Source organism: Pelophylax lessonae (genome assembly GCF_965119305.1).
Source record: "Pelophylax lessonae genome assembly, chromosome: 1".
In the NCBI taxonomy this organism is placed as follows: domain Eukaryota; kingdom Metazoa; phylum Chordata; class Amphibia; order Anura; family Ranidae; genus Pelophylax; species Pelophylax lessonae.
In genome coordinates this window covers 623,071,382-623,096,181 of record NC_138768.1, presented here as the reverse complement: position 1 = coordinate 623,096,181, position 24,800 = coordinate 623,071,382, and the positions used below count along the sequence as shown (strand labels likewise).

General features: G+C 42.7%; 1 protein-coding gene across 3 annotated transcripts in view; it reads left to right on the top strand.

Moving 5' to 3' along the window:
- SEC24D (SEC24 homolog D, COPII coat complex component) overlaps positions 1-24,800 on the top strand; it is a 181,486-nt gene that overhangs the window by 123,909 nt on the left and 32,777 nt on the right. For all 3 annotated transcript variants that reach the window (XM_082243002.1, XM_082243001.1, XM_082243000.1), the window contains exons 11-13: positions 1,840-1,964; positions 12,487-12,678; positions 17,612-17,705. In XM_082243002.1, coding sequence (XP_082099128.1) covers positions 1,840-1,964; positions 12,487-12,678; positions 17,612-17,705 — 411 coding nt within the window. The remainder of the gene's footprint in view (positions 1-1,839; positions 1,965-12,486; positions 12,679-17,611; positions 17,706-24,800) is intronic.

Below are 24,800 nucleotides of genomic sequence, written 5' to 3'. Positions count from 1 at the left end.
TCTGCCCTACATGACTTACTGCTGGAATGATTTCATCTGTGACCACTGGGTGGCTATGCATGTTTTTGGATTTTCTGTGGCCTTGAATTAAGAGGTCCGGTTGTTTCGTGCTGTTAGGATCCTGAGCTGCAAAGCAAATATGCGAGGCATCTCTAAATGTCTGGTTGACGTGGTAGGGGTGGGAGGTTCCCGTTTTGCGCTGGCACTGCGCTATGATGTCACGACGTCTGGCACGACAGGAGGGCTTTATAGTAAGGCAGTCCCGGCTGCTGGCAGTGTCAGCGGGGGGCTGCGGCAGGCATGATTGTAGCGTCTGATGTTATCACATTGACGGTAGGTCTCATAGACTTCAGTTTCAATGAGTGGACGTTGTATCTCGCTTATGGAGTTACTAAGTCCCTTGCATCTCCTCTTGCTATTTACTAGTGAATTATTGTAAGTACTCTCGGTGTTCTTTGAACAGCCTTGTGGATTGGATTCCCTGTTAAGGGTTGCTTCAGAAAAGCTCCCATTTTTTAAAGCTGTGTATGTATATGTGTATATATATATATATATATATATATATATATATATATATATATAATTTTTCCCCATGTTGGCAATGGCAGCAAGTAGATCTTTATTACATATGAATTGTCTATACAAAATCTTATGCAACCTGTTTCCATGTTTTAGCCACTGCTTGCTTCTATTGTCTCTCCTGCAGCTGACTATTACGGCTTCCCTATTTGCCTATGGAAAGGGATACTTCTCTCTTTTCTCTCCCTGTCGCTTGGTGTGGAATTTGGATTTTTAACCCTTGTTTGAACATTCTTTGTGAACCCAATGCGAACCAAATTGAAAGTGTCTTCATGGTAGGATGCCCTTCACCAACCTCTATAGCTATACTTATGTACTCTGTACAAATGTTGTTTCCTGTTTGACTTTGAGATTTTGATATATCGTAAGTTATGGATATTATAGTAAAAAAAATATTTTTGAATAACATGGTTGTCAAATATCTTTATATATTCCTTTTGTATAACTGGTATGTTAGATCACTTATTTTTTGTATGCGATTTACCTGTCCAGGTGTGGTGGTGCATATCCCCTGAGAAAGCCCATTAAAACAGCGAAACATGTAGGGAATGCTACACCGGGACAGGCAACTGCAATGAACCCACTATATGGACATTAAACATGAATTGTTTTCATGTTTTTTAACGAATTTATAAGTATCTTTCCTATATTTTTTTTGTTTTTAACAAAGTTATGAATAAAATGTATTAAATTTATTATTCAGTTATTGTCACCTAAAAAAATTCCAGCTCTTACCAAGGGTCTTCCAAATGTCTTGTTCCTATTCAATTTGGGATGTGGTGCCCTTGAGACTACCACTGACTATTCTATCCTGTTCAACTTATAAGTATTTAATAAGAAAATCTAAATGTATGCAGAGAGAGAGAAAGCCCATTAAAACACCGAAACATGTAGGGAATGCTACTCCGAGACAAGCAACTGCAATGAACCCACTATATGGACATTATACATGAATTGTCTTCATGTTTTTTAATGAATGTATAAGTATCTTTCCTATATTTTCTTTGTTTTTAACAAAATTATGAATACAATTTATTACATTTTAACATGTCATTTTGACTAAGTTATTGGCACCTAAAAAATCCCAGCTCTTACCAAGAGCCTTCCAAATGTCTTGTTCCTATTTATAATAAGTGTTATTGACCATTTACATATCTGATTACAGTGCTTCTTGTTTAATGAATAGAATATGTGACACGGTGATATATTTTACCACTAGCTTTGCAATAAGCGGAATTATCTTTATTTCTTTGTCTTCAGCAAAACAAACCTCCCAATCCCCCTGCTTTCATTTTCATGATAGACGTATCATACAGCAACATTAAAAACGGTGTTGTTCGACTGATATGTGAGGAGCTGAAGACTCTGCTGGATCAACTTCCAAGGTAGGTTTATTGGTGCTTTTTTAAAGTGGTTGCAAACCTCAGACATGAAATATAAGCAAAGCATATCCTTCTATAGTGTGTACTTGTCTCAATTAAGAGCACTAAGTGCCATTTATATCTGCTGCTTCCTTCCTCAGTTAAAAGTATGAGTTATCTCTGACAAGTTTTCCTGACACCAAGAGAAAAAAGGTGACGGGGGGCTCCAACTGGGTGACAGCCTCAGTTCCTGTGTGCTGTTTCAACGGGGGTGTTCCTGTTCCTGTGTGCTGTTTCAACGGGGGTGTGTCTCTTCCTTTCAATCAGCTCTCTGAGCTCTCCTCACTGAAATCTGCAGGGTGTAACCTGAGCTCCTCACCCCCTGCTTTCTTACAGCTTAGACAAGCTTTATACATTCTGCAGTTTGAATGGATATAGAGAAGCAAAGACTGCAGATAAACAGGTGCAACATATGTAGGATTTCTTTCATCTCGGTGTATTGCTTGAGGTCAGTCTCTTCACTGGGCATATGTGACTGTTTACAACCACTTTAGGTTTACCTTTTGATTCATACAATCTTGAAACTTAATAAGTCAATCATAAAATTTCCTAAGTTCTGCAGTACTCAATTTATGCTACTAATGCCACTCCCACATTTTACATTCTTCTGAATCTGAGTCGGCAGGCAGCTGAACAAGATCAGTGTTTCTTCTTTTTTCATTCTCAAAGCTCATCAGTACAAAAATACTGACCTTTAGGTGGGGGAGGTTTTATATTAATGGATGGAGCTCAAAGATTGTACGAGGGGTCTTCAAAAAGTTTCCACACTTTTATATATTCATTGGAAACGGTGAGTTCGGGAGGAGTTTTGCTGATGGCAATAAAAAGTTGGTATGACGGTGGGAAAAATGCATCGCAAAGGAAGGTGACTATGTAGAAAAGTGGTCATTTGTTTTTGAAGTTCTTAATAAAAATAATTAAAAAAATAAAAGTGGAAACTTTTTGAAAAACCCTCATAATAAATTGATCATTCAAGCAGCTGTTGTGCAAATGACAGACTGGGCCTAAGTGAGTTTGTTTTTGGAGGTTCAGGCTCCTCCAGCATTGTTTGTTGTTTTAGATCTGGGCTCCTCCAGAATTGATTAGGAAGGCCATATTTCCAAACAGGAACATTAGGCATGTGCCTAATGGGTGACATTGCCTGGGGAGTGCCTCCTTCTGAGACCTCTGTGAACTTCACTCACCTACTACTGCTACTGAAAAAACATTTCCGAAACCGAAATCTCCTCTGCTATAATAAAGACCTCCTGTACAGGCAGCCCCTGAGTTACAAACATCCTACTTACAAACGGAGGGAGACAACAGGAAGTGAGAGAAAATCTTCCCCTAGTAAGGGAAATTCACTCCTGTAAGAGTTACAGTGCCTTGCGAAAGTATTCGGCCCCCTTGAGCTTTGCGACCTTTTGCCACATTTCAGGCTTCAAACATAAAGATATAAAACTGTAATTTTTTTGTAAAGAGTCAACAACAAGTGGGACACAATCATGAAGTGGAACGAAATTTATTGGATATTTCAAACTTTTTTAACAAATAAAAAACTGAAAAATTGGGCGTGCAAAATTATTCAGCCCCCTTAAGTTAATACTTTGTAGCGCCACCTTTTGCTGCGATTACAGCTGTAAGTCACTTGGGGTATGTCTCTATCAGTTTTTCACATCGAGAGACTGAAATTTTTGCCCATTCCTTCTTGCAAAACAGCTCAAGCTCAGTGAGGTTGGATGGAGAGCGTTTGTGAACAGCAGTTTTCAGTTCTTTCCACAGATTCTCGATTGGATTCAGGTCTGGACTTTGACTTGGCCATTCTAACACCTGGATATGTTTATTTGTGAACCATTCCATTGTAGATTTTGCTTTATATTTTCGATCATTGTCTTGTTGGAAGACAAATCTCCGTCCCAATCTCAGGTCTTTTGCAGACTCCATCAAGTTTTCTTCCAGAATGGTCCTGTATTTGGCTCCATCCATCTTCCCATCAATTTTAACCATCTTCCCTGTCCCTGCTGAAGAAAAGCAGGCCCAAACCATGATGCTGCCACCACCATGTTTGACAGTGGGGATGGTGTGTTCAGGGTGATGAGCTGTGTTGCTTTTATGCCAAACATAACGTTTTGCATTGTTGCCAAAAAGTTTGATTTTGGTTTCATCTGACCAGAGCACCTTCTTCCACATGTTTGGTGTGTCTCCCAGGTGGCTTGTGGCAAACTTTAAACTACACTTTTTATGGATATCTTTAAGAAATGGCTTTATAAATACATTTATACATTTATAAATATATTAATGTGGAGCTACACCTAAAAAATGTATCTGTTCCAACTTACATACAAATTCAACTTAGGAACAAACCTACAGAACCTATCTACGGTAGTCTGTAACCCAGGGACCGCCTGGGTTAGGTTATTAGCACTGTAGTAATTTCTTTATTTTTATTTTTTTGGCTTGCTGTACGTTGTGTCCCATCCTGGTTACTCATGGCAGCTGTCAGGAAGCTCTGCATTAATTCCACTTATGTCACTTTTCTAGTAATGAGGCAGGCAAGTGCAGCAGCCACATAGTGACCAGATCTGCAGGGAAATAGGACGTGGCCTTAGATTTATTCCTATATTAGCATATTTCTGCAACTTGATGTTCCCTCTCCCTATTACACTCTTTAACTGGTGCTGCTGTGGCTACTCACACCCTAAAAATGCTACTGGAAAGTGTAGTCTCTTAGTAGCTAGGCTAGCCATCCTTTAGTTCAGATGGTAAAGTTAATCTTTCTATATGACCAGCAAAATGCTTATACCCAGCTAATTATTTATGAATTTCCTAAGCAAATTTTTTCCTTGGTTATTTTCAGATGACAGCCATTAGGTAGATAGTTTGGTATATTTATTTTCTCTTAACTCTGCATGGACATTTATTACTTTTCTTGAAACATATGTGCGTATCTAGGGAAATGTTTGATGTCATAACAAAGACACAAATGGGTAGCATAGAACTTCTTTGCAACTCTGCATATCCTCAAAGTTTTAATGTATGTACTGTATGATTCAAATATTGTCTGCCTTTGGGTGTTTTTAGACAACTCTACTGCCACCCTCTGCCCACTTCTTAACACTGCAAGAATAAATATTCACTTTGCTTTTCCAAATATATAGAGTGAAGGAATATACGCCAAATCCTGTAAAAGCAACACGAGAATGATTTATGGTCTTGTTACTAGTGTGTAAAAAATGATTACTTCTTCTGGGTTGCCACACCAAATTCTTGTGCGCAGTTCACTTATAGAATGTCAAAACTAAACATACATTTCTTAAAATAAGGATGCCTGAAATATGTTGTGGTTAATAAGTGAGGAATATTTTGTAACCTATGTAAATGTTACAAGCCTAGACAAAGCAGAATGTAGCCATTAGGTTTCTACATGAAAGGATCTCAGTTCTGGAAAGATGTTGGGTAAGTCATGACCTCACTTCAGAAAACCCCTTGACATCTCCCATAGGAGAAATGCAATTACTGCCCTGCTTAGTTGGAGCGAAAGAACAACATGAGATAATGGCTCTCTGCTATGAATACTGAAACATGTCTTGGGCATGCTTCAAGTTTTTACTGGAAAACCACCAACATATCACGTTTATACATGTGCCTTCAGAATCTTGAAAAATTACGATATGACTCAAAAAGGAAATTTGGTTTTATTCTCTCTTGTCTTTTTCTAATCTTGTTGATAGGACAGAACTTTGGCTTGTCCATTCATTTAGTAAGGATGAACAAACAGTGAACAGTGGGGCTTTTGGTTATGGAGTATGTAAACCAGAGGAAGGGAAACATATTCTTTTGCAGTTGGATGTAGGGACCTTTTGGATGTCAGAATATAGATGGGTGATGCGTGCACCCTCCTTAACCTTGTCCTCAACCACCCAGATTCTAACATATAGTGTACTCATTACAACCGTCCAGACCTACTGAGCAGTACAGTCAGTGTTTTTTTTTTTTGTGGAAAAAACTATTTTTATGTATTTAATTTATTCACTTTTATAGTGCCAACATGTTTAGGAGATGTTAACACAAAACATTCAACCATTCACATAAGTCTTATGAGCAGGGCCCTCTTAACCAGTGCCATCTTAAGAGCATTAAAGGTCCCCAGGCAATGCAGTGCACTGGGGCCCTGCCTACACAATCACCCATGAGAATAAAAATGCAAATTATCGATAAGGCGATATTTATTGGTACAGCAGTGCCAGGCTAATGACAGTTTGGCGGCTGGGTCCGGTGAACACACACACGAACAGGAGTCAGACTTGACTGTCCTGTGTGTGCCTGTTCCCAGACATCCCTGCAGTTGTGGGCTCCCACTCCATGGTCCAAGTGGCCTGACAGCAGCGCAGGGCCGACAGGCGCTTGCCACCTACTAAGTTTGGTGGTGGGAAGCACATGGGAATTGGGACTAATGCTTGGCTGGGTCACTGGGCAGGTGGGGCCCCTGGGCAACTGCCCAGCATGCCCATTCGGTAAGATGGCCCTGCTCTTAACCCTCTTGTATCTTATTGTATTGCAACTGTACTTTCTCCCTTTATAATGTAAAACGCTGTGCAAACTGTTGGCACTATATAAATCCTGCATTAAAATAATAGTCTGTTTCTCCGAGAATTTGCAGTCTGATACCACAGTCATACCAAAACACAGGCACCTACTAGGAATCTAAGACATGATTTAGTGCTGCAGTTACTATATATATATATATATATATATATATATATACTATAATATCTAGTATATTATGGCCATTGACCCTAATACGGTTTAAAATACGGTTTAAAAGCATAAAAGCATAAAGCATATTAGTTAAGCACACTGGATGGCTGATTTGTCATTTTTGTGCAGACAGAAAAACATAAAGGAAAAAATTATGAAATCATGAAATAGGTCAAAGCAGAGCACATTACACTTTTGTTTACCCCCCACCCCCACTCCCACCCAACAGATTTTTTTAGATGTTATGCCTACAGAAAAAAAGGGACCATATACCTTGTAAAGTAGAACAGTGAAAGTCAAGAAAAATCATGACAGGAGTGGACACCAAATAAGCTCAAGAAGATTTCACATAGACATGACAAAATAACCCGTATATATAAAAAAAATTATAATAATAATAATACCAGTGACAAGCAGAGGGTTACCTCCCCTGGTTCTGAAAAGTTGGAAGGGGCTAGTCATCGTAGAGGTGAAGGATACATCTGTCACAATCCAGGCATCCGTGGTAATGAGTCGGCATCACTATGAAACACAGAGGAAAAAAAGAAAAAAATAGGGGTAGGATTACCCTCCAAAAACTGCTTGGAGAACCTTTAGAGATTGAGGTGATAGAAGGGTGTAGAAAGCCCCTCAGAGGACTATGACTACATTTCTAAATGGCCCTGGCCGCTGGTATAGTACAGTTAAGAAGCAAGTGCCAGCATGGATTAGCTTTTAAGGTCTACAGTGTAACTGGAGGAGAAGGTGTAATCTGTTCAATAAGACCATGTTTTGCAGAATTGTTCCTCCTTACTGTTGGCGAGGCAAGTATGTCTTCCATCCTGTATCTTTCGGAATTGCATAACAATAAGCGCACAGGGGGTGGGTTAGTCTGCTACCAGTACAAAGGAGCACACACCTATACCTCTTGGAACACATGGGGCCAGATGGAGCATATAAGTCACTGGATCTTCTCCTAACTGTACATCAGTAAGTTTGTACACCAGATCCCTCACCTTAGCCCCAAAAGGCCACAGAATTGGGCAACTCCAAAATATGCGAAGGTATGTACCTTCCTAAATGTGACATTGCCAGCAGTTGGGAGATATTTGATGGAAAATGTTTGAATAGACGCTGGGACCTTGTACCAGCACGTTAGAATTTTGAATCCAGTTTCTTGAATAGAACGGAAAATAGAGACCCCTACAGATTATTTTGGGTCTAGTAGTCATTGAAAAAGAAGACTCATTGGTCATTGTATGAATGTGCCCTGCTGTATTTTCAATACAAAAATAGGGATTGATTTTACTAATAGGTTGTTTGTTTTGCAAGGCAGCTTGCATTATGCAAGGGAATTTGCACCAGAACTTTGTGAACGTGGTAAAGTTTCACTTTGCAAAGAATACCTAATAATGTGCAAGGAAAATAAAAAAAAATGCATTTTTGCTTGCATATGACGAGATGATGGAAGTCGGCAGAGCTTCACCTTATGCACTAGGTTCTGGAAAAAAGTCCCTTGCAAAGGAAAAGTGTCTATTTGCCTTTAGTAAACCAACACTAACAATAATTCATTATTGTCAGTTACCTTGCTCAGCTCGGCTTTCTTACCAACACCATACTTAGGACCTGTGTTGACAGTCTCTGGGCTTTGGTTAATGGCGACATTTTGATATCAATTTAGGATGTTTCTGGGATCATTCAAATTTTTACAGGTGTTTTTTAGCTACAGATGACCTCCTTCTGACTTGCATTTTACTTCCTTCAAGCAGGTTTTTTCATTCCCAGGGACTTGTCTGGGAATGGAAACCCCATTTGAAGTGAACAAAAGCCTATCAACACAGGTCCTTACTGAAGGTGAAACACTAGGGTACATGAATGTACCAAAACTGCAATGCTACAACTTTCCCTTTCTAGAGGCCCTACTAGTTTTTTTTACAAAAGCGCTATACTAGGTGTAGAAAGATGACCTACAATGACATATTCCTACCTATAGGAAGTCAGAAGGTCAGTCTGCACACATCCTTAATAATACAAAAAAATGTAATGTTGTATGTTGTGTTTTTTCTGTTTCTAATTAGGACAAAAGGCAGAGTTTTTTTTGGTTGAGCATTGTTTTTGTATTGTTATCATGATGCTGTTTTCTTTTTTTTTTTTTTTCGGCTTTTAACTATCTCTGTTATCTCAAGCACAAATCTTTACAAACATCCTGAAGCAGTTTATTGTTCTTAAAGCTGAAATCTGGGAAAAGTAAAAGTCCTCCCTTTCAGTCAGTGGGGCCGTGCTTGCATTGCAAGGGTTAACTGATTCTTTATAACTAGGGGACCTGGTTTTACTTACTGGATCCTCCTCTCCTGCAGGTTCCCTTATTGCTGCAATACAGGTGCACGCACCCTCTTTAACCCTTTGCTCCAGGGTTTGATGTCCCTGATTTTATTAAGTTAGTAGACGCAAGGGAGGGGGTGTCGAGATCCTTCTAGTCCCACATAGCAGCTTTCAGGTACTTCACGCACCTTCCTCTCTGTCACTTTCCTCATTTGAGGCACACCGCATTCGTCTTTTCTCTCCTGTTTCTCTAAGGATAGCTGTGATCTACCGCCCCCTGGACTAGTATCGACTTTTCTTGACAACTTCTCTGCCTGGCTACCCTACTTTCTCTCTTCCGAAATCCCCACAATCATTCTCGGTGACTTCAACATCCCTAATAATATTAACACTCCTGCCACTTCCAAACTTCTCAGTCTAACCTCCTCCTTTGATCTGATGCAATGGATACATGCGTCTACTCACTCTGAAAGCAATATCCTTGACCTTGTTTTCTCCCACCTATGCACTCCGTACAACCTTTCAAACTATCCTTTCCCTCTCTCTGATCACTACCTTATTAGTTTCACTCTCTCCCTCTCCTCCACCTCCTCTCCCTCCAACTGCCTTACAGTTACCCGTAGAAACCTACGCCATCTCAACCCTTCTCTTCTCTACTCTGCTACCGACCACCTCTATGACAAAATCGCACCCCTGTCCTGCACCAACCTAGCCACTTTTGTCTACAACGCTCCACTTTTAGCCTCCCTGGACACACTGGCCCCCATCACTACACATCGAATCAGGCCCCGACCCTTCAACCTTGGCAAACAGATAACACTAGAAGTCTGAAAAAGCATAGCCTTGCTCTTGAGCGCCTATGGCGTAAGACTAGGTCTCAGAAAGATTTCAACCAATAAAAATCTGCTCTCCAAAAATACAATTCCAGTCTCCACACTGCCAAGCAGACATTTTTTATCACTTTCATTAACAACTTGTCATCCCGCCTTCGCTACCTTTAATTCTCTACTTCGTCCTCCACTGCCTCCACCCACTGACTCACTTACTGCCCAGGAGATTGCCAACCACTTCAAACAGATCACTGCTGTTCAGATACCTTCCATGCTTTACGCTTCATGCCCAAAGGTGCAATCACTACTTCCCTCATTCAACCCCACTACTATAGATGAGGTTGCTAAACTATTTGCTAACATCCACTTAACCACCTGCCCTCTGGATCCTGTTCCCTCGCAAATGCTATATTCACCCTCTGGTCCTATTCTACACTCTCTAACCCACATCTTCAATCTCTCCCTCTCTTCTGGCATCTTCCCCAACTCTCTAAAACATGCACTAGTCAGCCCCATACTTAAAATCCCTCACTGGATCCAACCAATCTTAACAACCTACGCCCTATTTCCTTGCTCCCCTTTTTAACCAAACCCCTTGAACGTATGGATTCAGTCTGGATTTCAGCCTCAACACTCCACAGAAACTGCTCTCCTAAAACTAACAAACGATCTACTAACGGCCAAAATCAATGGAAACTATTCTGTACTCCTACTCCTGGACCATTCTGCTGCTTTTGATACGGTTGACCACCCCCTCCTCCTCAAAAAACTCCATGCCTTTGGTCTCCGTGACTGTACTCTTCACTGGTTCTCTTCCTACTTATCCAACTGCACCTTAAGCGTTACTTAAAATTCTGCTTCCTCCTCTCCTCTTTCTTTCTCTGTTGGGGTCCCCCAAGGTTCTGTTCTTGGACCTCTCCTGTTTTCAATCTATCTACCCCTTCTCTCTGGGTCAGCTGATAGCCTCCCACGGCTTCCAATACCATCTCTACGCTGATGATACCCAAATCTATTTATCCACCCCTCAGTTCACTCCCTCACGTATCACTAATTTACTAGCAGATGTCATACCACTTCCTCAAACTCAATCTATCCAAAACCGAACGTATAATTTTTCCTCCACCACGTGCCCCTTCCCCCGATCTCTCTGTCAATATCGATGGCACAACTATCAGCCCATCCCCGCATGCCAAGGTCCTAGGTGTTGTCCTGGACTCTAAACTCTCCTTCAAGCCCAACATCCAATCACTGTCCAAATCTTGCCGCCTCAACCTCCGCAACATCTCCAAAATACGACCCTTTCTAACCAATGACACAACAAAGCTCCTAGTTCACTCCCTGGTCATCTTGCACCTCGACTACTGCAATTCCTTCTCATTGGCTCACCTCTACATAGGCTATCCCCCCTTCAATCCATTATAAATGCTGCTGCCAGACTCATCCACCTTACCAATCACTCAGTGTCCGCTACTCCTCTCTGTCAAACCCTCCACTGGCTTCCGCTCACCCAACGAATTAAATTCAAAATACTAACAACATCTTACAAAGCCATCCACAGTTTAGCTCCCAGCTACATCACTAACCTAGTCATAAAATATCAACCTAATCGCTCTCTTCGTTCGTCTCAAAACCTCCTGCTCTTTAGCTCCCGCGTCACCTCCCCCCATACTCGGCTCAAGGACTTTTTCAGAGCCTCTCTAATCCTATGAAACTCCTTACCCCAATCTGCTCCGATTATCTCCTACTCTATTAGCTTTTAGACGATCCCTGAAAACACCCCTCTTCAGAGAAGCCTATCTTACCCACACCTAACAACTATTCTTCCATTTTCTCCATCAGCTCATTCCCCACAGTTATTGCCTTTTGTTTCACTTGACCCTCCCTTCTAGATTGTAAGCTCTAACAAGCAGTACCGTCCAATTCCTCCTGTATTGAATTGTATTGTAACTGTATTGTCTTCCCTCATATTGTAAAGTGCTGCGCAAACTGTTGTCGCTATATAAATCCTGTATTATAATAATAATAATAAGACCAATGCAGTGACTATAGCCCTGCTTTGAAATTAAAGACACTGAGAAAGTCCACTGTTTGAGTGTAGGGGAGTGTTGATTGTCAAGGGAATGGAGCATCAGGTAAGTAAAAATGCTTTTATTGTCCCCTAGACATAGACTAGGACTTGACACACATAGACGAACCCTTGCTGTGGGGCTACACTTGCACTTTCACTTTTCCCAGAGTCAGGCATTGACATCTATGTTCTGTTTTTGGAATGTTGTCTAAAATTGTTTTTTCTAAAGTTTGAATACATTTTTGATGAGACGTCAAAAGACTTACAAAATATATAACTGATAAGCAATGACACTTCATTTAAGAATGAAATATATTTCTAATTTTTGACCTGTAGTGATGTATAATTGCTCCAACATGCAATATTATGCCTTTAATATTGTGTATGTCCAGAAAAGACATTGTGATCTCAAGAAAGTCTTTAATACTATACTTTTATTTTCATATCTTTTTTTTTTTCTTTTTTTTTTATTACGTTTTAATAATATTAATACATTTATGAAAAGTTTCTTGTAGGTTTCTTTTAATGGTAATGTTTGTTTTTCTTGCAGAGAGGTAAATGCAGAGTCGTCAGCTATCCGTGTGGGATTTGTCACGTATGATAAGGTTCTGCATTTCTACAATGTCAATGCTAACCTTGCCCAGCCTCAAATGATGGTGGTGACAGACATGGCAGAGGTCTTTCTGCCTCTGCTGGATGGATTCCTTGTCAATTTTAATGAATCCAGATCAGTCATAAACAAGTAATGTATTATTTTATTGTAAGCTACATAGTGGATTAATTTACTAGTATGAATGTGTACCAATACAGTATGTAACCAAAATCATGATTAGCAAAGCCCTGTCGGCCTTTTCCTGTCAAGAAAATAGGTTTAGTTTAAATTTCTAGAGTATGGAAGGCTGATGTCAGATGAGCAGAAGGACTCAGACCAATTTTCTAAATAAAGAAGAACATCATGTACTGATCTCTGCGATGAACTTTGTCATCTACGTTGTTAAAGCAGACCTTCAGTCATTTTTTTTCTTCTTTCATTTAATGAAGCCTTCGGCCCTTGCTGTGCAATCATTGAGAATAAAAAATGTAATTTGGTGGAAGTAAATTCCTGTTTTTCTTTACTTTCTCTTTCCCTGCCTGTAAAATGACTGGGCTAGTGATATCATTTCTTGCATTTGCACTGATTCCCGGGAGATAAACATCAGATCTTCCAGCAGTGCTCTTTTTTTATTTTTTCTTCTCACTCTCGTGAGAGTTTGCTGACAGGGGAGGGGGTGTGGAGAGTGGAGCACGGCTGGGGGGAGTGACAGGAAAGCCGAGGGTGGCTGCAGGGTTGGAGGGGGCTGAATGTGGGCGGAGATAGGAGGAGACCGCATATAATATATTCCTTTTTTATATAATATACTTTATAATTATTATTTTATCTACGATATTCATTGTATATATTTTGGGTAATAATATAATTTTTTTGTTTTGGTGGCTAATATAAATTGTCCCATACCTTGCATGTGCCGTGTGAAGTTGTTCTAGCAGCTGCGGCGATAACGAAGGCCTGGAAGCTCTGTCTTTGTTGTGCAGGTGTGGCTGAGCCGAGCCCTTCATGCGCATGCACTTACAGGCCTTCCTATAGATGTTACTATAGCAGCCACAGCCGAAGTTTGCCACCACTGCTATAGTAACCTGTCCATGTCGGAACAGACATGGCTTTTCTACTGCTCATGCGTGGCCAGGGGGCCCATTACTGCGAATGTGCGAGAATTACTAGGCTGGCGAGGCGGAGCAGTCAGCATTATTCCAGGAAGAGGGAGACTTGGGCTTCATTTGCCCTCACTAGAAATGGCCGCTCATAAAACCTGAAAGCGAGATATTAAAAAAAGCTCTTGGACCCAGAAAAAGTAAGCTGACATTCTCAGCTATTTACAAATTATGATGTACAATGATTAATTTGCATACTGATGTTTTTATTTTGATTGGGCTACCTTGACTGCAGTTCCTCTTTAAGTGGGTTAAAGCAACACGGATCACTATATTCCTGTACAGTGTACAGGGCGGTCCACTACCAGCAATGCATGTAGCATTTTTCAAAGTTGGTCACTCTTCCCAGTGCTGACAGGGAACGTCAGATCCCCATTATTTCATTGAGCAGCTGATGGAACTCCGTTAGATCAGCCTTTTTCAACCAGGGTGTTGTCAGGTTTCTGCAGTGGTGCCTTGACAAAATGCCTAAAAATTTCCAACAAATTATATACAAGTCATAGGGTGGACGAAGCCTGCCTTTTAGCTAAACAAAGCCACGTTTTCTTTGTGCACTATTACAACCTTCTAGCTGCCAGCATCCTAACAACTAATGACATCACTGATTAATAAGGGGGACATAGGGCGCATACACAGCATCATTGTTTACCCCTCTCCTTCAGCGCTGAGGTCACATTAACTGAAAAACTGAAACACCGTAATTCTAGTCAGTACCAGTTTGCAAAGGTGTATTATATGAATGATTCACCTCTAATGTTGGATGTCCTTTGTAAGTGGATGTTGCTGCATTATCTAATAAGTATTAGTTTAGGTTTTTGGAATGAGGTGCCTTGAGAATGCAGAATTGCGTGCAGAATTTTAAAGGGTGCCTTGCACGAAAAAAGGTTGAGAAGCAGTGGGTTAGAGACAGTAGCCAGTTAGCATGCTTTATGCTTTTAAAGCATTCTGTGTGTGTGTGTAGGATTGAATGGCCATGTACTCAATCAGAGCAACAACACTGGAAGTTGTGGTATCCTAGGGTCACAGCCAATTTGCCTGCCTCCAAGGTTGACCTTGTTAATAAATGTTGCTGCAAATTATGTATCAGTTGCCAAACCTGGTTGTAGTTCATGAAAAACCCCTCACTGAGCATTTGCTGTACTTTAGAAGGAGTAAGAGTTTGTTTTGTCAGCAACACTAAGTTCTAGATAAAACAAAACTGCACATTCAAATGTACACTCATTCTCAGGCAAAATCCAATTTGCAATATTTGGTTTCCCTTAGCAACAGATGATCATATATTAGTATGACTACAGCTTGCTAATAATAAGATTTAAAGAAGAAGTAGGACCAAAGCTCTTTTGGCCATAGTTCTCCTTTAGGTCACAGGAGTGCACTTAGTCCTGTACACTGGTGACCCAGATTTAGCCGACAGCGGGCTAAAGTCTGCTGTCAGTTGACGTCATAGAGCCAGTCTAGGTTCTGGAGAAATACCTGACTTAAGATAAGCAGGGACTGCAGAGCGTTTAACTTATTTAGCAGGTCTTGAACATTCCATGTAAGAAACTTCAGGGGGGCCATGAAAAATTTAGTCGAGAGTATTGGAGTCTTGGTGGCCCTCGAGGCAGCAGAGCAGTCCCACCAGGGGCACAGACATAAGGCAGCAGACTCATGTAAAATTAATATGTGAGGTAAGTAGAAATACAACACTGTATAGGCAGTAATCAGGGAAGTATGTCAATAAATAACAGAACAAACCCTCCCTCCCAGCTCCACACCACCCAAATCCGGGTGGGAGCATGTTTTCCATAAAACAAACTAAAAAACAGAAAATAAAAAACAATAGAAAAAAAAGTCATGATAGTAACCAGCAAAAAAAACAACCCCCATCATGGAGAGTGATCCTAGGGTGGCAACCACTCGCTGAGGGTAGTAGGTCACTGTATAATAGTGCTGCTCAAGTCGAGTTGAGTACAGGAGAGGAAGTCCACGGTAAAAGGATTGCCCACAACAGTGTGCCTGTGGGGGCGATACGGCAAATACAGAGTCCATGGTGCAGGTGGTAAAGGGAAGCTGGGCTGAAGTAACGCAAATAAGTCATCCAGGATTCGAGCGTTCAGAAAAGGAGGGGAAAATAACAGTTATGATGGGACTTCAGGAACCATTGCTGGCAGTAAACGTACAGTAAGGCTATCAAGGAGGGTTGCCCCCTTTCCGTCCCCAACTCACATAGCAGCACATGGTGAAAAGGGCTCCGAAGACAGGTGAGCAGTAGGGGAACAGGGGTAATACATAAGACAATAGGAATAACAGCAGGGGGAGAACCAGGGGTACCGAGCAGGGGAAGAAAGTACTCACAACAACCCCATGCTGGGTCAGCATCAGGTGCTGCACGTTGGGCCAACCAGGCTGAAGCTGATTCCAGAGCCTCAAAGAAGTGGATGTGGTCATTTCATACCATGTGGAGACGCACGAGGTAGAGCATGACATAGGTAAGGTGCTGGACGCGAAGTCGGCGCTTGACATCTTGGAAGCAAGACCGCTGACACTGGACCTCTAGCGAAAAGTCCAGGAAAACCGCCACTCTTGTGTTCTGGAAGGGGATGTTGCCCTTCAGCCTTATAAGATGAAGGATTGTGTCTCGGTCCCTGTAATTTATGAACTTGGTGATGAAAATACCAGGAGGGGCCCCTTGAGGTGGCGGGCAGGCAGGCATACGATGGGCTCGTCCACAACAAATGTGGTGAAGAAGGTTTTTCTCCCAAAGGTGGTAATAAAGAGAGTTTCCAGGAAGGTTGCTGGGTAGGGGCCCTCCACGCTCTCTGGCAGGCCAATAAACCAGAGATTGCAGCGGCAGAGGCGATTCTCCAAGTCGTCTTTTTTATGCGAAACGTTGCTGTAGTTAACGCTACATGTGTTTAGAGGAGTGCTGCAAATGGTGCAGGGTATCCTCTGCCTAATGCGAGTCTCAGCCTCAGTCACTGGACCCTCAACTTGTGGAAATCCTGGCAGATAAGGGAAATGTCTATCTTCACCTCCTCGATCTTGGTAGTCAGCGTAATCTGGCAGGTGGAGATAGCTTTGAGGACCTTAGCAGTATCAGCCGCGTGCTGTTCCGAGTCAGAAAAAAGAGCGCCACCATCTTCCCTCATCGAAGTCTTCTCCTGCCTTTGAAATCTGTTGAGTTTTGCATTAGTATCTATTGCCTTGCGAGGTGGAGACATGGCAAGCAGGGTGAGGGAACCCCACAGGTTGTAATTGAGAGGTATTACATGTAGAATAATTGATCAGGATATCGAAAACAGGATGAATTGTGGACGGGGCTCTCCACACTTGTGTCCTGCTCCATCATGCACTGGTCCACGCCCATCAGAGATCCTGAATTTAATGTTGGGATCCACCCAGATGCCTGGCTGGCATCTGCTCGGCCTTTCAGTGCGCTGCTTAAGAGGGCCTAAGAGAGAGCCTAAGCCAGCCGCTCCCACCCACTTGACAACCCAGCGTTTCAGTGAACGCTGGAGAGACAGAGCAGTCAGCCGCTGACTGACAGTGTCCGCTCTCTGCTCAGTGAAGACCGAGAACTGAGCAATTAGTGGTCTTTGATTGTTCAGCTCTGGGTTTTAGAGGGTACAGATGCAGCATTGGATCAATGCTGCATCCACCTAGGTGAGTATAAATGTTTTTTTTTTTAATACACATACTTCTCTTTTAATTGGTTGCTCATTAATGGTATTTCTGCCCGATTATCAAAAAAACAGTAAGCATTTGAAGGGTTGGTCCACCAAAAACTGACATTAATTTAGTTTGGAGTAGTTATAGTAAGTCGAAGCACAGACTGTCTTCTTTATCTAGTAAGGGAGCCAGCATTTTCAGAATAAGATGTGTACTTATATAATGTTCTTTGAGTTACTGGCCTTTAAAATCACCAATCTTGTCCTGTCTTACAGCTTGCTTGGACAGATCCCAGAAATGTTTGCAGAGACAAACGAGAGTGAAACGGTCTTTGCTCCAGTTATCCAGGCTGGCATGGAGGCATTAAAGGTTAGATTGCATTTTCCATGTGCAAATATACCTACAGGTTTTGCTTGGCACATTTGTAAGATTATAACTTAACCATATACATTTTTTTCACTTCTAAAAAGCTGTTGCAAAGTTATTCTTGAATGATTTTAGAAGGCTAGTTGCATATTGTCATTTCTGAGCTGTAACATATAGTTTATTGTTTAAGTAAACAGTTTTGAAAGATATTATCTTTGCTTTATATATGTTGAAACTTTGCAAAAGCTTGCATTGCAGTGTTTTTTCTTGCAACCACCGGACTGACATAACTGTCAGAATTATTTCAGTTTGTAAATGTCATATTATTTTTACAGTATTTAAAGTAGAAGTTCGGTCAAACACTAACCATACCTAAATATACTCCCACCCCCACTGTACGCCTATTCTGTCTACCCTGTGAAAGGAAAGATCTGTATACTTACCTATTCTGAGGCCAGTCACATGATCAGGTCCCAGTGCCGGCTTCGGTGTAGAGGAAGGAAAGCCAACAATGGCTGCCCCATAGTAAGCCTATGGGTGACGTCAACACCCAGGCTCTGCAGTCATTGTCAGCAAACTCTCCTCTTCACTGAAGCCAGCGCTGGGACCAGATCTTGCGACTGGATCAAACTGCCCTCAAAATAGGTAAGTATACAGATCTTTTCTTTAAATGTAGATAAAACAGGCTTAGAATGGGGGTGGGAGTAGATTTAAGAATAGTTTGTGTTTGACTGAACTTCCACCTTAAGTTAGACATAAAAGTTTATTTGACCAAATCATCTTTGTAAATGTATGGTCTCGTCACATCTGAACCTAATTTTGATTCTACACGGTGGGATTTACTAATGAAGCGTGCACAAACTTGTAGCAACCATCTAATCTGTTATTATAAAGAATCTGATATTTTTACATGTTGATCAATCTGTCTGATACTGTTAAGTATTTGACAGAAACATCTAAAACATGTTAATTGATCCTTCCTTCCAGAGAACTTAACTGATGAAATGGAAATTGACCTGAAAGGTTAGACCAAGCAAAACACTGTCAAATACCGACAATATTTTCATACTTGCATTTTTGCAGACATATTCCATTTACAATGTTGTGCAACAAAATCTAATTTATTATGAATATTGTAAAGTTTTTTGCCACAGCATGAGTTCACAGCCACTAGCTTTACTAAGTACATGGATATCTTCAGAAATTCTTCCTGGATGCAACGTTTTAGTATTCATGTGTACAAGCCTTAAAGGGTCATAACTGATAGTAATATGTGCAGGATATACAGTAAATACTTAATTTCTGCATTAATATCAACCAAGCCTAACCCCAAGCTCCTTGGTTTCTTATATGAATTCCTACTTTACAATAAAATAATTTCCACTTATAATCACAAAAATATAAATGTAGACTCATTTTTAACCAAGTTGTGTGTCATGTGAGATTGTTGTATGGTTGTTATCTTACAACAATCTATAGCTGCTATAGATGGCACAATGCTCTAAATGCCCGTATTATTTAAGGATGCACAAATGTTTACATTCTTTCCTATCAAACCATGTATCCCATTATGAAGCCCACATAAGCTTTGAAAAGATAGCTCTTGTTTAGAATTTGAAGCTGAGGGTATATACTCATAAAGGAAAAATTTAAACCGAATCTACGGGATACCAATAACCAGGCTCCCAACCCTCCCTCTACCCATCCTCTTTTCAATCATTATCTTTTTTTTTTTTTTTTTAATTACAAAATGGCAAATTAAATGACTCAGATTTCAATGTAAAGTGGGAGGATACTCTGTGGTATCGCACATCACTGCAAATTTATCTATGTGCATCACATAGAACTACATATCCCATTATTCTTTGGAATTGTAGTTGTGGTATTTGGGTGTTAGAGGGTTCTGTAGGCGGTGTCATGATTTTCTCTTTCCTCCACCCTCCATAGCCTGTGAAAAGCTGGGCAGACCTAGGCAGAGATGGGCAGAGCTTGGCAGTGACAGGCAGGAAGAGGCCCTAATTTTAATAGACAACTACAGATAGGATCACAATGACCTAATTAAATTGGCACATATAATACCCATGGTGGTAGCAGGGGGACTGATCACAATGTTGAACATACAAAAGGATAAGTTATCAGGTCCAGCGCACAGGAAATAAAGATGGAAAGCGTTTGAATGTGAAATTTCAAGTGTTACTAAACCCACAGCAGTAAAATTAGTCTGTATTTGCAGTAAAGCATGCTTGTTATACTCACTGTTGGACCAAAGGGGTTAATCCTACACATTGTGTAAAAAGGCATCCTGTCGTCTCTGATCCTCCCCTTCTTCCACTGTCCCCAATCGATCTCCTGATAGTACAGAGGCTTGGGGACAAACTGCACATGCTCAGTTTGATGTATATTGCTAGAATTTTTTTTCTTGGGAGGGTGCATGTGATGCATGTGATTAGCACAGGACCAATCAGCACTTTCCAGACAGAAGATTAGGGGTTCTGCAGTCATATAGGGCAGTCAAAGGAGAATGAAAACTGCTGATGAGAAAAGGTATTTAGCAGTTTATATTTACTAAAACTATTGCATTTCTGTGTTCTGTGTGGGAGACTTGGGTTTAGTAACACTTTAATGGATACTTTCTGAGGAACACCGCAGATTAGCATGGGTCACAGGGCACAGAATAGGAAGGAATTATATATGGTACAGTTGGACAGAAATGTAATTTTACCTGGGGATCAACTGTAAAAAGTAAAAGTTGAGGTTGTTCCCTTTTAGTTACAATAAAAATAAGTTATGTAACTTATGTTCACTTTATATTACTTTCTCTTTAATATGAGCTTCTCAAGCAGCTTTATTGATCTTTAAATTATTTTCACATACAAATGCATGGTCCTAAAGATGAAAAACCTAGTGCCACAAAGTGTATGGGTTTAAAATTAATGTTTTATATAATTATTATTTATATCCAATTTTTATTTCTCTTACGTCCTCTGACAGATGCAGCTCCCAATGCTTCTTCATTAATGGGTAATGCGCCATCTCCAGGAGTAGACTATGCAGTGAAAAGTTTTCACTCAACGCGCCTATAGGGGCTGTCCCTCACATTACCCCAGACACACTGTGCTCTAAAATTAGTTTCTTGCTGCCTAGTTTATGAGTAGGACCTAGGTTCCCTGCTGGGACTTCGGTCTCAGTTTTTCTTTTCTTTTAGAAAATGTGTGTTTATTTCTCTTTACTCACTATCGCTAGCTAGTGTCAGGTGAATCCCCCTGGTGAACTACAAGCGACAGCCGGGCTGGGGTTTCACACTGGATAATCTAGAACCTTATGGTCTCCCAGCCTGGCCAGCGTGAGCAGGTTGTGGCCCGACCAGGCATCGCCACGACAGAGCCACGGTGGATGGGGATGAGCCAGCGAACGGATGCTTCTCCAGGACGCATCAACCTGGAACGCCCTGAGTTGCAGCGTACCCCTCTTGGCTGGCAGCACCCCCACTCAGGGTGGGAGGCGAGCTGTTTTGGAGTGGAGCCCCACAGTCCATGGTATGGTGAGTGATGCAACGTCCCCCGTGTCCCTGGGGCAGATGTTTGTGGGGGAGATGTGGGCCCACTCCTGGGGATAACAGGGCTGTGTCTCTCTGAAAGATCCCCCAGGCCTGCTCCTGCTGGGGGCGCTATAGCGGTGTCTAACACCTGGGGGGGGTGTTGAAGATATTACCTTGTCCTGGGGGGTCCCCTTAGGTGGATTCCCGCAGTGGCCTCATCCCTGGGTTCCTGTGCACTTGGCGCCGTTTTCGGCCGCCATTTTAGGTGTGGGCATAGGCCGCATCTGTGCAAGGGCAGTGGCCATTTTCCCTTAGCTTCCTGAGTGTTTGGCGCCATTTTCTGCCGCCATTTTAAGTATGGGCATAGGCCACGCTGTATGGGTGGTGGCCATTTTCCCTTTGCTTCCTATGCTTTTCTATTGGCACCATTTTGTTGTAACTTTTAGGCTACACAGGCGGGCTTGGCCTCTAGTGATGTTTGGTTACTTCCTCTCAGACGTTTCACATGCTGGAAGACTGACTGCAGAGTGGCTGCTTCTCAGGGTGCTGGTACAGTAAGGGGATTTTTAGTCCTTTGGGCATTCCTCGGACACACTTAGCTCCTGTCAGGACACATTAAAACCTTAAAGGGAGACTCCAGCTTTAGCATGGTATAGTGGTGTTGACCGCAATCGCAATTTAAAGGGGCAGTGAACTTATTTTTTTCTCTACTGCAATAATGGAGTCCCAAGGTGAAAACTTCCCCTCTGAGTTTATTTGGGCATCTGGACCATCCGGATCACCTGGATCACCATCTCTGGTGTCTCTTTCTGCAGCCTTAGAAAATCTGGCCTCAAAGGTGGATCTTGTGATGAAACAAGTTTCTACCAACAAACGACCGATGCCCTCTCAGTCCTCTGATTGAGAGCCTGATGTGGTTGCCATGGACAACACCCTCCCTGAGGGATCCTTGTCCTCACAGTCAGACGGTGAGGAGGATGAGTCCTCCTCAGCTGCAGCGCAGGAACGCGCTCTGGTGGAAGAACTGATTCGTTCACTAAGGGAAATATTGCAATTGGATGATGAGCCCCCACAATCAGGAAAGCAGGTTGTCTTCGGCTCCTGCAAAGCCCAGAAGTCGGGTCAGGTTTTTCTTTGTCCCGAGGATTTTCACGATATTGTGAATGAGCAATGGCGGCGCATTAAACACATGCTGGTGGTTCCCAAGCGATTTCATCGCCGTTACCCCTTTGCAGACTCAGTTTCCAATCGTTGGACAGTGTCACCTAAGGTGGATCACACTGTTTCCCGGATTGAAAGATCTACTGTGGTACCTGTAGAAGACTCCCCGGTGTTTAAGGACCCGGTGGACAGGCGAATGGAATCCCTTTCCCGCCACCTGCACTTGTTGGTGGGTTCGATTCTACCTGTGTTCGCCTCCGTCCTGGTTTCTCAGACGGTCACAGAATGGGTCAAGGTGCTTAGGAGCCACTTGAACGCTGAGTTGGTTGCTCCAACTCTAATTGAGCTCACGGATCAGATGGCCCAGGCCATGGTGTACCTGTGTGATGCAGCCCTGGACACGGCTCCTCTGGCTGCCAGAGTGTCTGCGGTGGGGATCCCCATACTCCGCATTTTGTGGCTGAAGAGCTGGTTGGCGGACCAAACTTCTAAGAAGGCTGTAGCTGATCTTCTCTTTTTAGGTGAATGTCTGTTTGGTGACTCCTTGGATGAGTTAATCAAGGGTCTAACGGTGGTGCAGGATCTCTTTGCACAGGGCGTAATCATCTGGATTCTAATTCTGGACCTCAAGTCGCTGAACCGCTTTGTGCATGTGCAGAAGTTTCGGATGGAATCCATTCGATCGGTGGTGGTGTCTTTAAATCAAGGGGATTTTCTGGCCTCAATCTATTTAAAAGATGCGTATCTGCACATCCCTATTTACGAGGGTCATCAGCGGTATCTCCGTTTTGCGGCCGTCTCATGAGGTCGGAGCTCTCGTGGTGGCTTCAGTCGCCGGCTCTGAGCCAGGGCAGGTTGTTTCTGCCGCTGTTGTGGACGGTGATCACCACAGATGCCAGCCTGACAGGCTGGGGTGGAGTGCTGGGCGCCCTTTGTGCCCAAGGAAGGTGGTCGCCGGAGGAATCGTCTTTACCGATAAATGTCCTTGAGCTCAGGGTGATCAAACTCTGCCTGCTCCATTGGACGCCGCGGCTACGTGGTCTTCCGGTTTGGGTGCAATCCGACAATGCCACGGCTGTGGCTTACATCAATCACCAAGGGGGCACCAAGGGGGCACCAAGAGTGCCCGGGCAGACAAGGAAGTGGCCGAGATTCTGACTTGGGCCGAGGCACATGTCCCGGCTCTCTCGGCAGTTCACATTCCAGGAGTGGAGAACTGGCAAGGGGATTACCTGAGTCGTCAGGTTCTGGATCAGGGGGAATGGTCCCTGCATCCGGAGGTTTTTCGCCTTCTGTGTGCCAGATGGGGAACTCCAGAGGTGGTCCTGTTTGCGTCTCGTCTAAACAAAAAGGTAGAGCGGTTTGTGGCCAGGCCTCGAGATCCTCTGGCCGACGCCACAGACGCATTGGTGGTGCCTTGGAGCCGATATCGACTGATTTATGCCTTCCCTCCGATACAACTGTTGTTGAGGTTCCTCCGCAGGTTGGCGGTGGAGAAGGTGCAGGTGATTCTGGTGGCCCCAGACTGGCCTCACCGGTCTTGGTTCGCAGACCTGGTAATGATGGTCGTCGAGCCTCCCTGGCAGCTGCCTCTGAGAGAGGATCTGCTGTCTCAAGGACCGATCTTCCATCCTGCTTTACAGGTGCTGGCTTTAACGGCGTGGCTTTCGAAGGCCAGGTGTTGAGAGACAGGGGTCTGTCTGATTCTGTGATTCCTACCTTGTTGAGAGCTAGGAAGGTGACTTCCAGGAAGATTTATCATCGTACTTGGAAGATGTATATTGCCTGGCGTGAGTTGCAAAACTTGCATCCTCACTCCTTCTCGGTGGCGAGGGTTTTAGCCTTCTTGCAGAAAGGGTACTTTTGGCTTTAGGCATGGTTAAAGGTCAGGTGTCGGCCTTAGCCATTTACTTCCAACGTCCCATGGCGACTAATTCATCGATTGGCACCTTTATTCAGGAGGTACGTTATTTGACTCCACGAGAAAATCCCCTTCACCTCCGTGGGATCTGAATTTGATTTTGTCCATTCTTCAACAACCTCCCTTTGAAAATAACAGGGAAATGTCTCTGCTTTTGTTGTCTCAGAAGGTTGCCTTTTTGGTGGCTATCACTTCTGCTCGCAGGGTGTCTGAGTTGGTGGCTCTGACCTGCCATTCGCCTTATCTGGTCGTTCATAGGGATAAGGTTGTTCTTCGTCCTAACCAATCTTTTCTCCCTAAGGTGGTGTCAGCTTTCCACCTCAATGAAGATATTGATTTACCTTCGCTCTGTGCTAAGCCCAAGCATCCCAAAGAATTTGCCTTGCATTCGCTGGATGTGGTCAGGGCAGTCAGGGTCTACCTGTCTGCCACGGAGTCCTTTCGGACATCTGATTCTCTGTTTGTCCTTCCTGAGGGA